Raw genomic sequence first — 18,038 nt, forward strand, 5'->3', positions numbered from 1 at the left:
CCAGAGGAAGTAGCATTTGCGCTATCGCCAAGTGACTCTGCGGTGGAGGCCTGCCGCTCTGTCCCCGGCTGTCACTCACACTTTGTCACTTATTCATCCCCCCTCGCTCTACCCGGATGACCTTCTTGCCGCTCCCGGACACACCCAGCGCACTCCTATCTCAGAGCCTCGGCGCATCGTGTCTCCCCCTGGAAGTTTCTTCGTGTGTCTTCATGACCTCCTGCATCACTTTGCTCAGTTCTATGTTCCAACGCTTCTTGATCAGAGAGGCCTTTCCAAGTCACCCGGTGTGAGACAGCAGACCCCTGCCCCTCTCCATCGTCCTTACTCTGAGAGCTTTCTCTTCCTGATGTGTGTTGCCTCTGCCATCTGTCTGGGTCGGCAGGGCTGCCCACAGGATAAACCGCAGGAGCGGAGACAGAGCGCTGTGAACTCCGGGTTGGGCCCAGGGAATGAAGGGAAATGACTGGGACGGGGGAGAGCAGTCCGCTGGGAGAATCAGAAGGTGGGCTTTTTGCAAAGGAGAAGGAGAAAGGAGAAAGCCGTCATCAGATGGTGTGAATCTAATGGGAAGGAGGTATTCCGCCCGCCACCCTCCCCCACCCCCGCTGCAGGGGAGCAGAGTTGGCCTGGTTTGGAAGTAGCCGTGGGTAAGTAGGAAATGCCAGTGTTGCCCTGGACCCAAGGACTCATGCTGCCTGGAGGGAAGGAGGAGCTTCCTATCGGTAAGGTAGATGGGGGCCAACAGCCTCTTCTAGGGAGGGTCAGGGTTTACCTTTTTTTTAAGATTTTATTTATTTATTTGACAGAGAGACACAGCTAGAGAGGGAAACACAAGCAGGGGGAGTGGGAGAGGGAGAAGCAGGCTTCCCGCCAAGCAGGGAGCATGATGCGGGGCTCGATCCCAGGACCCCGGGATCATGACCTGAGCTGAAGGTAGAGGCTTAACGACTGAGCCACCCAGGTGCCCTGGGTTAGGGCTTACATAAGGTAAGAAGGCTGTTAAGAGAATTTTGTGGGGAAAAATTAGTGTAGAGAAACTCACTTTACACGAGGGACCTTTGGAAAGGGTAAGAGGGTCATCCACTGTGGAAGGAAGGTGTTGGAGAAGCACATGCAGCGCGGCCTTGGGGGTGAGGACACAGGAGAGGATCTTGCATGGAACCGGTTTGGACAGTCAGCGGGTGGCCAGGAAGGCGGAGACAAGCTGTGGGTTTCAGCTGATATCCTACAGCAAAGGTTCAAACCCAGCACGGTGCTGAGAGCGGGCGTGTTGCCTCGTGTTCAACAGAAGGAGGACTTGCGTCGTCTAGGATGGTAGACGGAACAATGCCCTCCCCGAGGAGGTTTCCTCATCCCCAGAACCTGCGAATGGGCCTTATGTGGCCCACGTGATTAAAAGGAAAGCCCTGAAGAGTTCTGTTGTTTGATTGGACTGAACTCTTCTTCCATTCCGCTGCTGGGTCACATTTAGGTTATTTCTCATCGGGGCTCTTACCAATACACAAACCCTTGGGTCCCTGTCTCTCGGCAGAAAGGCGCGGCGTGGCCATGAAGCGTATGTCCAGAGGGGGGATTGCTCGGTTCCGGGGTGCGCGGACGTACCGATGGACGAGGTGATGACAGACTAGTGATAGTCAGGGATAGAATATTCCAGTAACAGCGAAGGGCCTGTACCATACCAACTGCTCGGATGAACACATGTCGTTGTGAGGGAGCCAAAGAAGCTAAATGCAAAAGAATAAAGATGGAAAATCAGCAGGACTAAGCTACAATATTGTTATGGATGCCTGATTAGATGAAAAACTAAACAACAACAACAACCGGGAAGTTATTGCCATAAACCTTTGGTTACAGCAGAGTGTCGAATGGGCGGTGGTAGGAGTCGGGGAGCACAAAATCCTAGGATGCTAACCTGGTGCTACGTTTTGATTACGTGGTACTTACATGTGTGTTTACTTTCTGATACATCATTGAGCTCTACATTTATCTTTTATCTCCTTATTTATATACATGTTTCTTACCGTTAGAAGTTGTGAAATACAACGATGACATAAAAATTATGAAAATGTTAAAATTGAGCCCCCTGGGTGGCTCAGTGGGTTAAGCATCTACCTTTGGCTCAGGTCGTGATATCAAGTCCTACCTTGGGCTCTGTGCTGGGTGTAGAGCCTGCTTAATATTCCTCTCCCTCTGCCCCTCCCCCTCCCCCACCCCCCCCAGAAAGAAAGAAAGCAAAGCAAACATTTCAACACCTTAAAAAATGATTGCTTCAGAGACCAAGTCAAGAATATTTTGATGTTATTTATTTATTTATTTTTAATGATTTTATTTATTTATTTGACAGACAGAGATCACAAGGAGGCAGAGAGGCAGGCAGAGCGAGGGGGGCGGGAAGCAGGCTCCCCGCTGAGCAGAGAGCCTGATGCGGGTCTCGATCCCAGGACCCTGAGATCATGACCTGAGGGGAAGGCAGAGTCCTTAACCCACTGAGCCACCCAGGCGCCCCAAGAATATTTTGATGTTATTTAAAATAAATGAAATATAATGAGCTATGTTTGAATGCAAAAAACTGTAGAAACTAAAGACAGGCAGAAAAGAAAAGGAAATAAAGGAGGAGTCTGTGTGAGACTGACAAGTCATTTGTTGTCTTTTTAAAAAATATTTTATTTCTTTGACAGACAGTGATCACAAGTAGGCAGAGAGGCAGGCAGGGGGTGGGTAAGCAGGCTCCCCGCTGAGCAGAGAGCCCGATGTGGGGCTCGATCCCAGGACCCTGGGATCATGACCTGAGCCGAAGGCAGAGGCTTAACCCACTGAGCCCCCAGGTTGCCCCCATTTGTTGACTTTTAAAAGCGGCCCCGCCCCGAGAGAGAGAGGAAGTGCCCCTGGATTGCAGGTGGCCAGCAAGGCTCTCAGCAAGGAAGGTGGGGTGAGCAGTCAGGGGTCCTTGGTACATCCCACACACTCTCTGGGAGGAAGGCAGGGAAGGGACCTTATCAGGCGGATTTGAACTCATGCCCCTCATTCTAGCCCCTGTGGAGAAGTTGGCTTAATCTGGCAAGATGGGATTAGATGGGATTCAGGTGAATTATGTCTAACAGACTATCTCTGTGAACACGAAAGAGCATTCTCCTTCCTCTAACCGAGAACAACAGATGTAGAACAAACGCTCCATTTCTTGGCAGTGAACTTGAGGTTCCCACGGAATCTTCTTGCAAGCGTAGAACTCCGCCAAGAGGACTTCCACGCCACGTTGTTCTGTTATGGTGTGTAAATTACCCCTGTAAAACGCTTTAGGATGAATGTAAGACCAGTATAGTTCGTTGGATGGAGGTCCATGGTAGCTTGTGCTCATAGGCTTCATGGTTTAAATTATAATTAGGAAAAGCTCGACAGTGCATCTGGAACAATTTTAAATTCTTTTGCAACTTAAGATGCTACGCTTATGGTCTTCCTGGGTCATTAAAATTGTCAAAGGTTGGGGCACCTGGGTGGCTCAGTGGGTTAAAGCCTCTGCCTTCGGCTCAGGTCATGATCCCAGCTTCCCGGGATCGAGCCCCGCATCGGGCTCTCTCCTCAGCAGGGAGCCTGCTTCCCTTCCTCTCTCTCTGCCTGCCTCTCTGCCTACTTGTGATCTCAGTCTGTCAAATAAATAAATAAAATCTTTAAAAAAAATTTTTAAAAATATATAAAATTGTCAAAAGTTGAAGTATTAAAATCTTTAAATGCCAAGGGTACATACACTGCAGAGATCAGAATGGAAAGAAGGGCCTTTCTGTCGTTGCTCGTGGTGGTGTAGTTATTTGGGAGATAGTGAGTTATTTGGGAAAATGTTTAATCTTCATCTCATACCACAATCCAAATAAAGTCCAGCTATAGCATTCATTTTAGCTTTTAAAACCAAATCATTAAATTAGTAAAAGAATTTTAAAATTACAGAAAGAAAACCGAGATCAATAGTCACCTGTTCAATGAATAACAAAATTTCAAAGCTTTAAACCTGAGGGAAAGGACAGAGCTGACTACCAAAACAGTAAACCTATTGTGAACAAGAAATGATAAAATTAAGTAACAGTAGACTAGGGGAATTAGTACAACGTCTACTGAAAAAATTTAATATTCTCAGTATGTAAAGTGTATCTACAAAGCCATTAAAAAAAGAAGAAAAAAAAAAAAAGAAACCCCAGGGTTCCAACACCTGAATGGGCAAAGGATATAAACGTTTTATTTACCAATGGCTAATGGCCTGAAAACCGCTCAACCTCACTAGTTATCATTTTAAAAAGATGTTTGTTTGTTTTTTAAATTGAGCTACAGTTGACATCCAACGTTGTATTCATGTCAGGTATACGACATAATGATGTGATATGTGTATGTATTTTGGAACGATGACCGCATTACGCCTAGTTAGCATTCCTTACCTCTCATAGTTCCTTTTTTTTTCTTGTGATGTGAGGACTTTCAAGATTTGTTCTCTTAGCAGTCTTCAAATATACAATGCAGAATTGTTAACTTTAGTCACCGAGTTGTACATTACATCCCAGGACTTATTTGTCTTATAACAGGAAACCTGAACCTGTCGACCCCCCACCCCCACCCCCGCCATCTGGCAACCACCAGTCTGTTCTCTGAACCTAAGACTTTGGGGTCTTTTGTAGATTCCACATATGAGTAAGATCATATGGTATTTGTCTTTCTCTGACTTATTTCACTTAGCTTAATGCCTTCACGGTCCATCCACGTCACAAATGGCAGGATTTCCTTCTTTTTCCAAGCTGATGCGATAATAATATCCCGTCGTGTACATCCCTTCCTCTGTCGGTGGACACTTAGGGCTGTTTCTACGTCTCGGCTATCATAAATAATGCTGCAATGAGCGTGGAGTCCAGGTGACTCTTCAGGATAGCCGTTTCATTTCCTTCTGTATACCCAGAAGTGCAATTACTCGATTAGTTCCATTTCACCATTTTTTGAGGAAAGTCCATAGTATTTTCTGTAGTGGGCTGCGCCAGTTTCCATCCCCACAAACAGCACAAGGGCTGTTTTCTCCATATCCTCGCCAGCACTTCTTAGTTCTTGTCCTTTTAACAATAGATATTCTACCAGGTGTGAGGTAGTATCGCAACTGTGGTTTTGATTCGCGGTCCCCTGATGATGAGTGATGTTGAGCCCGTTTTCATGTATCCCCACCAGCTGGGGAGGAGGGGCAGAGGGACCATGAGCCGTTTTGCAGGCAGTCACCCAAGTCTGGTTTGTAACAAAGGACTGGAAATCCTCATGGCTGAACTGAGACAGAGTTTCCAACTTAAATAAGCTTATTTGTTGTATATATCTCTATATATCTGTATACGGCTAGTCATATATATGATAATCCATATTACATGATTATACAAGATTATACTTAATTAGCCATATATGTGTGTATATGATTGTATAATCATCTGTAAAACAGAGATAATTATATGTATATTAATTTTCCAGGTGTAGGTGTGTAGACACATATATATTTGTGTTTGTGCATATATACACATAAAAGAAAGTTAGACTTGTATTCAGCATATTACACGTGCATGGAAATATGTGATAATCATTATCAAGTAACATTGTACTAGCTTATAGAATGAATAGAATGTATAAATACACATTTTTAATGTAAAAAAAAAAAAAAGGAACGGTGAGACTTTCAATGAACCAAAGAGTAACCTGGGAAGTCTTGCACCAGCTCTGGTTTGTAACCAAGGGCAGGGAAAGGACCAGTCCTCCCTGTGGATTAGAAAGAACAGAAGAAAGTGGCTCTTCCGAAGACTCCCGCTTATTCAAGGAGTCAGTAGAGTACATGTGAGCATGTAGTGCCATTTTGGGTGGATCGGTAAGAAACCGGTGAGCTGAGGGGCGCCTGGATGGCTCAGTTGTTAAGTGTCTGCCTTCAGCTCAGGTCAGGATCCCAGGATCCTGGGATCGAGCCCCATATCGGGCTCCCTGCTCGGTGGGAAGCCTGCTTCTCCCTCTCCCACTCCCCCTGCTTGTGCTCCCTCTCTCGCTGGGTCTCTCTCTGTCAAATAAATAAATAAATAAATCTTTTTTTAAAAGAAAGAATAGAAACTAGTGGGCCGAGGGATCAAGTTTTGACCACTTTTAATGATTTAAAATACAGAGTGAATTGCACATAAGAATAATTGTACTTGAGTTAGAATGTGGAGGAGGTACTCTTTCTTTCCTAAGGATGTTAGTGGATTTTTTGAGATGTAATTCACGTGCAATTCACCCATTAATGTATGCAATGCAGTGTTTTTTAGTATATTCACGGGGTTACGCAACCATCACCATGACCTAGTTTTAGAACGTTTTTTCACACTACAAAGAAACTCCATATGCTTAAGTGGTCAGTTGCCATCGCCTCTCCTCCTATTCCCCTTCCCCTCCACCAAACCCTCCAAAACCATTAATCCACCTTCTATACATAATAAATTTTTTAACCTATTCTAGGCATTTCATTTAATAGAGTTATATGCTATATGGTCTTTTGTGACTGGTTCCTTTCAGTTAGCGTGACGTTTCCAAGGTTGATCCCTGTCATAGCATGGGTCAGTATTTCATTCCCTCTTACTGCCAAATATTATCCCATTACGTGGATGTTTCCCATTTTGTTTATCCATTCATCCACTGATGGGCACTTGAGTTATGCCTCTTTTACTCTAGGAAAAATGTTGCTAGGAGCATTCACGTACAAGACTGTATAAACCTAAGTTTTCTTTTTGGGGGGTTATTTGTGTACCCATTGTGTAGAATGTTGGGCTGTATGGCAACTGTATGCTTAGCTTTTGAAGAATTACCACATAATGTTTGGAAGAGACTGCAGCATTTTACATTGCTGTCAGCAATGGACAAGGGTTCCAGTTCCTGCACAATTTCTTCAACATCTGTGATTGGCTGCCTTTCTGATTATAGCCGTCCTAGTGGATATGAAATATTATCTCACTCTGATTTTGGTTAGCATTTTCCTAATGATTAAAGATGTTGAGCACCTTTTCATATGCTTATCAGCCATTTGTATATCTTCTTTGGGGAAATGTCTTTTCAAAGCCTTTGCCTATTTTTTTTTTTTTTTAAGTAGACTCCACTCCTACCATGGAGCCCAACATGGGGCTTGAACTCACAACCCTGAGATCAGAACCTGAGCCCAGATAAAAAGTAGGATGTTTCACTGACTGAGCCACCCGGGTGCCCCTCCTTTGCCCATTTTTTAAGTTAGGTTATCTTTTTTTATTATTTTCAAGTTGTAAGGGTTCCTTACATATTCTAGATACAAGTCCTTTATCAAATGTGTGATTTTCAAATAATTTCTCCCCTTTTGTGGATTTTTTTTTCAAATTTATGGTGTCTCTTTAAGCACAAAACATTTTTAATTTTTATGAAGTCCTATTTATTTTTTCTTTTGTCACTTGTATTTTTGGTGTCACATCTAAGAAATCATCTGACCTGAGGTCAGCAGTGGATGCTTCTGTTTTCTTCTGAGAGTTTTATAGTTTTAGTTCTGACATTTTAAGTCTGTGATTCATTTGACTTAGTTTTTGTGTTTGCCATGAGGGGACCCAACTTCATTCTTTTTCTTCTCTTCTCTTTTCTTTTTCTTTTCTTTTCTCTTAAGCAGGCTCCATGCCCAGCACAGGGCTTGAACTCATGACCCTGAGATCAAGACCTGAGATGAAATCAAGAGTCAGACACTTAGCCGACTGAGCCACCCAGGCGCCCCTCTTTTTCATGTGGATACCCAGATGTGTTGGGACCATTCACTGAGGAGATTAATTCTTTCTCCCATTGAACAGGCTGAGCAGCCTTGTCAAATGTCAACTAACCACAGATGCTTGGTTATTTCTATACTCTCAATTCTATCCCTTCAATCTCTTCGTTATCCCTATCCCAGTGTCATACTGTTTTATTGTTATAGCTTTGTAGTAATCTGGAAGTTTTGAAATCTGGAAGTCCTTCAACTTTGTTCTTTTTCAAGATCATTTTAGCTAATGTGGGTTCTTTGCCTTTCTGTATGAATTTTAGGATCAGTTTCTGCAAAAGAACCAGGTGCGATTTTGATAAGAATTATACCGAATCTATAGATCAATTTGGAGATTATTACCACCTTAACAACATTAAGTGTTCTGATCAACCGTGGAATGTTTCTCATACCTCCCTATGATTTTATCCAAACTCTGCACCTGAATTCTGAGGTCCCTTCCAATTTGAGCCCATTAAGGTACTTTAACAACATGTATTCTTTATTTTGGCAATGCCGATTTCCCCCATGTTCTCTAAGCAGATATTCATTAAACTTGAACTCAAGAGCAAAAATACTTAGCATAATTTTTTTTTTAAATTAAAGCCCAACTCAGTTACATCTGCTTCTTCAGAATCTTCCCCAAACCACTCTCTCACCCACAATTCACCAGCTTCTTCTGAACATCTATGGCACATCATGGTACATGATATGGTACCAAATAAAGTATGTGTTTCCAGTCCCCACTGACCCCCAGTGAATCTGGAAGCACTTGAAAAGCCAAACACAGTAAACGCTTAACAAATACTCCTTGCACTAAACTTTGATTTGGGTCGTCAACTGTCTTAGCCATACGCATTAACACTAACCTGTTCTTTCCTCCCCAGGGGATGTGCTGGTGTTCCTGGATAGCCACTGCGAGGTGAATCGTGTGTGGCTGCAGCCCTTGCTGCATGCCATTGCCAAGGATCCCAGAATGGTGGTGTGTCCTCTGATAGATCCCATTGACCATGAGACCCTAGAGTACAGGCCCTCTCCGGCGGTAAGGGGTGCTTTCAACTGGCATCTAGAATTTAAATGGGATAATGTTTTCTCTTATGAGATGGATGGACCAGAAGGACCCACTAGACCCATCCGGTAGGACATTTCTTCAGGTTATGGGAATATGTATTGGGACCTAGGGAAAAAATAGAAGATTTCAGAGATGGTTCTTTCAATTTCTTGATTGAGAGATTTAATGAGAACTCTTTTGTTGTTTATCTTGTTTCTAAAAGTCTATAATAATAGAATTTGGTAGGTTTTTAGTTTCTTTGATTGGAAACGAGCATCTCAGTCCAGTTAAGAACACTGCCCTGGACAGTGTCCCTCCGGTTTCAGGTGTCCGTCTTTAGAATGTGGACTTGGTTCTCAGGAGGAAATTGCATGTGGTCAATGAACAAAATTCTAGCACTGTGGATAGCCCGGAGAAGGTAGAAGTCTTGGCTAAACTCATATATAAAACATTTATCTAAGTGCATTCATCTATAATTTTATAGATATGAATACAATTTTCCTAGATTATTAGTCTTGGAAAATGTATTTCTAAATGAGGACAATGTGATGTTGTGACTTTTAACGGCATCTGTGAGGCTATTTCCGGAGAGATTTCCTCCAGGTCCCCCCACTCCCACATTTACTGACAACTGATGCCCCGCTCCTCCTGTTCCTCTACTACCAACCTCTGTGTTTTACAAATTACGTGAGTAAATTTTCTAACACTGCAGCCTAGCAAGTTCTTGATCTTTGTCTCTATTTTAGTGTAACGAGAGCTCTGGGACCTTGTGCAAGTTACTTAACCTCTCTACACCTTATTTCCTTATGTGGGAAGTCTGGAGGTTAATCATACTTCACAGTGTTGTTGTGAGAATGACTTAGTATATATCAAAGCTTAGAACAGTATCTGTCCATGATTAAGTACTATATCAATGTATATCATTGTTAGTTATTATTATTCCTATAGCCATGTCCTGGACCTTTCATCTTCTAAATTACTGGATATCTGTCTCTTGGGCCACAGCCTAAGATGTTCCTAATTTTTCCCTGCTATGCCCCACTCACACCTGCCCACCTACTCACTGGACATCATCAGGATCTCCAGTTCTTTGATTTCTGTTTTTCCCCCTCCTGGTTTCTTTCTCCTCTCCTTTTAAAGATTTTATTTATTTATTTGAGAGAGAGAGAGAGAGAGAGAGAGAGCACAAGCAGGGGGAGCACCAGCAGGAGAGGGAGAAGCAGGCTCCTTGCTGGGCAGGGAGACCGATGTGGGGCTCCATCCCAGGACCCTGAGATCATGACCCGAGCTAAAGGCAGATGCTCAACTGACTTGAGCCCCCCAGGTGCCCCAGTGATTTTGTTCTTCTTCTGTGGCCTTCCTGATCTGCAAATTCCCTGCTCTTCCTGCCAGGACCTCTAGCCTGCCACAGCAACCTCGCGAAACTCCAAGTCGGATCAAGTTCACCTTCTGTTTTCTTTGTTCCTTTTTTTTTTTTTTTAAAGAATTTATTTATTTATTTGACGCACAGAGAGAGATCACAAGCAGGCAGAGAGGCAGGCAGCAAGAGAGGGGGAAGCAGGCTCCCCGCCGAGCAGAGAGCCCGATGCGGGACTCGATCCCAGGACCCTGAGATCATGACCTGAGCCGAAGGCAGAGGCCTGACCCACTGAGCCACCCAGGCGCCCTCTTTGTTCCTTTAAGAGATGTGAGCCGATGCTTCTATGCATGGATGATCTCCAGCCTCATGCTGGTCTGCCATCTCTTTATGCACTCATTCCCCGCTCCCCCCACCCCCCACAGTGGGTACTCTAAAACTTCATTACTTCTCTTGATCCCAGTACCTGTCTCTGCCCTTACTCCTGAGATGCAGCCTGGCCTCCATATTCAAGGATGAAATAAACACTAAGAACCCAAGGAGTAACTGGGAGATTATTTAATACTTTATGCTGGAACCATAGTGGAGTACTATGCAGCCGTGAAGCCTGACTACACCTGCGGTCTGCCACTGCCTACTCTAACTCAGTGATTAACCAGCTCCAGGGGACTCAGCCTTTGTGATGACTCTCACAGGACATCTGTCCATCTCTCTGCCTGTCCCCATGGTCCAGGCCTTCGCTGTCCCGGGCTTAGCCTCTACACTGTAAGGGACAAGCTGGCCTGCAGGCTCCACTCCCTCATGCCAGTTTCTCTGTTGCTACATTACTTTTCTTAAAACCCTACTTTGCAGGGGCGCCTCGGTGGCTCAGTGGGTTAAAGGCTCTGCCTTCAGCTCAGGTCATGATCCCAGGGTCCTGGGATCGAGCCCCACATTGGGCTCTCTGCTGGGCGGGAAGCCTGCTTCCCTTCCTCTCTCTCTGCCTGCCTCTCTGCCTACTTGTACTCTCTGTCTGTCAAGTAAATAAATAAAATCTTTAAAAAAAAAAAAACCTACTTTGCAGATGTCACCAAATGTCTTTGTTTTTAGAATAATAGATCACTTCATGCACCTTCCACTGTGTATAACACATCTTTGCTCTGCTCCAACCACCACTTGTTAGCTGTTGAGGACTGCTGTGTACAGCTGTATAGGCTGTGTACTGGACATCTCCAGGAGACCCTGTTCACAAAGATTATAGGTGGTTGGCATCCCTGGAGTTATGCAGTAAGGCAGCCCTCTGCTGGGTGAGTTGCCTCTCTCAGCTTCACTATCTTTGTCTATAAAATGACGATAATAAAATGCATACCTCTGGGGCACCCGGGTGGCTCAGTGGGTTAAGCCTCTGCCTTCAGCTCAGGTCATGATCTCAAGGTCCTGGGATGGAGCCCCGCATCTGGCTCTCTGTTCAGTGGGGAGCCTGCTTCCTCCTCTCTCTCTGCCTGCCTCTCTGCCTACTTGTGATCTCTCTCTGTCAAATGAATTTTAAAAATCTTTAAAAAAATGTGTACCTCTCTAGATTATCAAAGAGATTAAATGGGCCAATGCTTGTAAAGAACATAACCTAGGAGGGGAGGAGTCAAGATGGCGGAGAAGTAGCAGCTGAGACGACATCGGGTAGCAGGAGATCAGCTAGACAGCTTATCTAACCATTGTGAGCACCTACAAATCCAACGGGAAATCGAAGAGAAGAAGAGCAACAATTCTAGAAACAGAAAATCGATCACTTTCTGAAAGGTAGGACCTGCGGAGAAGTGAATCCAAAGCGACGGGAAGACAGACTGCAGCGGGAGGGGCCGGCTCCCGGCAAGCGGTGGAGCAACAGAGCACAAAATCGGGAATTTTAAAAGTCTGCTCCACGGAGGGACATCACTCCAGAGGCTAAACCGGGGGGAAGCCCACATGCGGTCAGTGTAACCCCAGGTCCTGCGGGGTCACAGAAGGACCGGGGGTGTCTGAGTGCCGCAGAGCTCACAGGTGTTAGAGTGGGGAAGCTGGCTACAGCGACAAAGCTGAGGAGTGAGTGACAAAGCCGAGGAGCGAGCTCTCAGCCCGGGGTTACCTTGTGCAGGTCGCAGGCTGGGTGGGCTTGGAGCGTGGCTGGAGGCCACGGAGACAGAAGCGACCGGGCGCTTTTCTCCAAGTGCCAGCAATTGACTGCTTTCCTCCAGGTGCGACCGGAGGCCAGGGAGGCGGGGCGGTTGGGCGCTTTGCTCTGAGGGCGCACTGAGGAGCAGAACCCCAAGCTCTCGGCTCTTCCGGGCCGGAGACTGGGCGGCCGCCATCTTCATTCCCGTCCTCCGGACTCTACGGAAAGCGCTCAGGGAACAAAAGCTCCCGAAAGCGAACCCGAGCGGATTACTTAGCCCGGCCCCTGGCAAGGGCGGTGCAATTCCGCCTGCGGCAAAGACACTTGAGAATCACTACAACAGGCCCCTCCCCCAGAAGATCAACAAGAAACCCAGCCGAGACCAACTTCACTCACCAAGGAGAACAGCGGAATTCCAGAGGAGGAGAAAGCAAATCTTATCTGGACAAAATGACAAGGCGGAAAAACTCACCACAAAAGAAAGAACGAGAGGCAGTACTGAAGGCTGGGGACCTAATCAATACAGACATTGGTAATATGACAGATCTAGAGTTCAGAATGATGATTCTCAAGGTTCTAGCCGGGCTCGAAAAAGGCATAGAAGATATTAGAGAAACCCTCTCCAGAGAGATAAAAGCCCTTTCTGGAGAAATAAAAGAACTAAAATCGAACCAAGTTGAAATAAAAAAAGCTATTAATGAGGTGCAATCAAAAGTGGAAGCTCTTACTGCTAGGATAAATGAGGCAGAATAATTAGTGACATAGAAGACCAAATGACAGAGAATAAAGAAGCTGAGCAAAAGAGAGACAAACAAATACTGGACCACGAGGAGAGAATTCGAGAGATAAGCAACACCATAAGATGACACAACATTAGAATAATTGGGATTCCAGAAGAAGAAGAAAGAGAGAGGGGAGCAGAAGGTATATTGAAGAGAATTATTGGAGAGAATTTCCCTAATATGGCAAAGGGAACAAACATCAAAATCCAGGAGATGCTAAGAATGCCCCTCAAAATCAATAAAAATAGGTCCACACCTCGTCACCTGATAGTAAAATTTACAAGTCTTAACGACAAAGAGAAAATCCTGAAAGCAGCCCGGGAAAAGAAGTCTGTAACATACAAGGGTAAAAACATTAGATTGGCAGTGGACCTATCCACAGAGACCTGGCAGGCCAGAAAGAACTGGCATGATATATTCAGAGCACTAAACGAGGAAAACATGCAGCCAAGAATACTATATCCGGCTAGGCTATCATTGAAAATAGAAGGAGAGATAAAGAGCTTCCAGGACAAACAAAAGCTGAAAGAATTTGCAAACACCAAACCAGCTCTACAGGAAATATTGAAAGGGGTCCTCTAAGCAAAGAGAGACCCTGAAAGTAGTACATCAGAAAGAAACAGAGACAATATACAGTAAGAGTCACCTTACAGGCAATACAATGGCAATAAATTCATATCTCTCAATAGTTACCCTGAATGTTAATGGGCTAAATGCCCCAATCAAAAGACACAGGGTATCAGAATGGATAAAAAAACAAAATCCATCAATATGCTGCCTACAAGAAACTCATTTTAGACCCGAAGACACCTCCAGATTTAAAGTGAGGGGGTGGAAAACAATGTACCATGCTAATGGACATCAGAAGAAAGCTGGGGTGGCAATCCTTATATCCGATCAATTAGATTTTAAGCCAAAGACTATAATAAGAGATGAGGAAGGACACTATATCATACTCAAAGGGTCTGTCCAACAAGAAGACCTAACAATCTTAAGTATCTATGCCCCTAACATGGGAGCAGCCAACTATATAAACCAATTAATAACAAAATCAAAGAAATACATCGACAGTAATACAATAATAGCAGGGGACTTTAACACTCCCCTCACTGAAATGGACAGATCATCTAAGCAAAAGATCAACAAGGAAATAAAGGCCTTAAATGACACACTGGACCAGATGGACATCACAGATATGTTCAGAACATTCCATCCCAAAGCAACAGAATATACATTCTTCTCTAGTGCACATGGAACATTCTCCAGAATAGACCACATCCTGGGTCATAAATCAGGTCTCAACCGGTATCAAAAGATTGGGATCATTCCCTGAATGTTTACAGACCACAATGCTCTGAAGCTAGAACTCAATCACAAGAGGAAATTTGGAAAGAATGCAAATACATGGAGACTAAACAGCATCCTTCTAAAAAATGAATGGGTCAACCAGGAAATTAAAGAAGAATTGAAAAAATTCATGGAAACAAATGATAATGAAAACACAACTGTTCAAAATCTGTGGGACACAGGAAAGGCAGTCCTGAGAGGAAAATATATAGCGGTACAAGCCTTTCTCAAGAAACAAGAAAGGTCTCAAATACACAACCTAACCCTACACCTAAAGGAGCTGGAGAAAGAACAACAAAGAAAGCCTAAACCCAGCAGGAGAAGAGAAATCATAAAGATCAGAGCAGAAATCAATGAAATAGAAACTAAAAAAAAAAAAAAAAAAAAAAAAAAAAGAACAAATCAATGAAACTAGGAGCTGGTTCTTTGAAAGAGTTAATAAAATTGACAAACCCCTGGCCAGACTTATCAAAAAGAAAAGAGAAAGGATGCAAATAAATAAAATCATGAATGAAAGAGGAGAGATCACAACCAACACCAAAGAAATACAAACAATTATAAGAACATACTATGAGCAACTCTACGCCAACAAATTCGACAATCTGGAAGAAATGGATACATTTCTAGAGACATATAAACTACCACAACTGAACCAGGAAGAAATAGAAAACCTGAACAGACCCATAACCAGTAAGGAGATTGAAACAGTCATCAAAAATCTCCAAACAAAAGTCCAGGACCAGACAACTTCCCAGGGGAATTCTACCAAACATTTAAAGAAGAATTAATTCCGGGACGCCTGGGTGGCTCGGTTGGTTAAGCAGCTGCCTTCGGCTCAGGTCATGATCCCAGCGTCCTGGGATCGAGTCCCACATCGGGCTCCTTGCTCAGCAGGGAGCCTGCTTCTCCCTCTGCCTGCCACTCTGTCTGCTTGTGCTCACTCTCGCTCCTCTCTCTCTCTGACAAATAAATAAATAAATCTTTAAAAAAAAAAAAATAAAGAAGAATTAATTCCTATTCTCCTGAAACTGTTCCAAAAAATAGAAATGGAAGGAAAACTTCCAAACTCATTTTATGAGGCCAGCATCACCTTGATCCCAAAACCAGACAAGGATCCCATCAAAAAAGAGAATTACAGACCAATATCCTTGATGAACACAGATGCGAAAATTCTCACCAAAATACTGGCCAATAGGATCCAGCAGTACATTAAAAGGATTATTCGCCACAACCAAGTGGGATTCATTCCAGGGCTGCAAGGTTGGTTCAACATCCACAAATCCATCAATGTGATACAATACATTAATAAAAGAAAGAATAAGAACCATATGATACTCTCAATAGATGCTGAAAAAACATTTGACAAAGTGCAGCATCCCTTCCTGATTAAAACTCTTCAAAGTGTAGGGATAGAGGGAACATACCTCAATATTATCAAAGCCATCTATGAAAAACCCACTGCAAATATCATTCTCAATGGAGAAAAACTGAAAGCTTTTCCGCTAAGGTCAGGAACATGGCAAGGATGTCCGTTATCACCACTGCCATTCAACATAGTACTAGAAGTCCTAGCCTCAGCAATCAGACAACAAAAAGAAATTAAAGGCATCCAAATTGGCAAAGAAGAAGTCAAACTATCACTCTTTGCAGGTGATATGATACTATATGTGGAAAACCCAAAAGGCTCCACTCCAAAACTGCTAGGACTTGTACAGGAATTCAGTAAAGTGTCAGGATATAAAGTCAATGCACAGAAATCAGTCGCATTTCTTTACACTAACAACAAGACAGAAGAAAGAGAAATTGAGGAGTCAGTCCTATTTACAATTGCACCCAAAACCATAAGATACCTAGGCATAAATCTAACCAAAGAGGCAAAGAATCTATACTCAGAAAACTATAAAGTACTCATGAAAGAAATTGAGGAAGACTCAAAGAAATGGAAAAATATTCCATGCTCATGGATTGGAAGAACAAATATTGTGAAAATGTCTATTCTACCTAAAGCAATCTACGCATTTAATGCAATCCCTATCAAAATCCCATCCATTTTTTTTAAAGAAATAGAACAAATAATCCTAAAATTTATATGGAACCAGAAAAGACCTCGAATAGCCAAAGGAATATTGAAAAAGAAAGCCAAAGTCGGTGGTATCACAATTCCAGACTTCAAGCTCTATTACAAAGCTGTCATCATCAAGACAGTATGGTACTGGCACAAAAACAGACATATAGGTCAATGGAACAGAATAGAGAGCCCAGAAATAGACCCTCAACTCTATGGTCAACTAATCTTCGACAAAGCAGGAAGGAATGTCCAATGGAAAAAAGACAGCCTCTTCAACAAATGGTGCTGGGAAAATTGGACAGCCACATGCAGAAAAATGAAATTGGACTATTTCCTTATACCATACACGAAAATAGACTCAAAATGGATGAAGGACCTCAATGTGAGAAAGGAATCCATCAAAATCCTTGAGGAGAATGCAGGCAGCAACCTCTTTGACCTCAACCGCAGCAACTTCTTCCTAGGAACATCGCCAAAGGCAACAGAAGCAAGGGCAAAGATGAACTATTGGGATTTCATCAAGATCAAAAGCTTTTGCACAGCAAAGGAAACAGTTAAGAAAACCAAAGACAACCGACAGAATGGGAGAAGATATTTGCAAACGACATATCAGATAAAGGGCTAGTATCCAAAATCTATAAAGAGCTTAGCAAACTCAACACCCAAAGAACAAAGAATCCAATCAAGAAATGGGCAGAGGACATGAACAGACATTTCTGCAAAGAAGATATCCAGATGGCCAACAGACACATGAAAAAATGCTCCACATCACTCGGCATCAGGGAAATACAAATCAAAACCACAATGAGATACCACCTCACACCAGTCAGAATGGCTAAAATTAACAAGTCAAGAAATGATAGATGCTGGCGAGGATGCGGAGAGAGGGGAACCCTCCTACACTGTTGGTGGGAATGCAAGCTGGTGCAACCACTCTGGAAAACAGTGTGGAGGTTCCTCAAAAAACTGAAAATAGAGCTACCCTATGACCCAGCAATTGCACTACTGGGTATATATCCTAAAGATACAAACATGGTGCTCTGAAGGGGCATGTGCACCCGAACGTTTATAGCAGCAATGTCCACAATAGCCAAACTTCGGAAAGAACCTAGATGTCCATCAACAGATGAATGGATAAAGAAGATGTGGTATATATACACAATGGAATACTATGCAGCCATCAAAAGAAATGAAATCTTGCCATTTGCGACGACGTGGATGGAACTAGAGGGTATTATGCTTAGCGAAATAAGTCAATCGGAGAAAGACAACTATCATATGATCTCTTTGATATGAGGAAGTGGAGATGTAATGTGGGGGGGTTGGGGGGAGGTAGGAAAAGAAAAAATGAAAGAAGATGGGATTGGGAGGGAGACAAACCATAAAAGACTCAATCTCAAAAAACAGACTGAGGGTTGCTGGGGGGAGCGGGGACGGGAGAGGGTGGTGGGGATATGGACATTGGGGAGGGTATGTGCTATGATGAGTGCTGTGAAATGTGTAAACGATTCACAGACCTGTACCCCTGGGG

At 43.6% G+C, this 18,038-nt stretch overlaps 1 protein-coding gene across 1 annotated transcript in view; it reads left to right on the plus strand.

Moving 5' to 3' along the window:
* GALNTL5 (polypeptide N-acetylgalactosaminyltransferase like 5) overlaps positions 1 to 18,038 on the plus strand; it is a gene marked incomplete at its 3' end in the record, with an annotated part of 53,357 nt that overhangs the window by 18,196 nt on the left and 17,123 nt on the right. Inside the window, exon 5 of the mRNA XM_080818765.1 lies at positions 8,662 to 8,911. Coding sequence (XP_080674891.1) covers positions 8,662 to 8,911 — 250 coding nt within the window. The remainder of the gene's footprint in view (positions 1 to 8,661; positions 8,912 to 18,038) is intronic.

This window comes from Martes martes (genome assembly GCF_963455335.1).
Source record: "Martes martes genome assembly, chromosome: 11".
NCBI lineage: Eukaryota > Metazoa > Chordata > Mammalia > Carnivora > Mustelidae > Martes > Martes martes.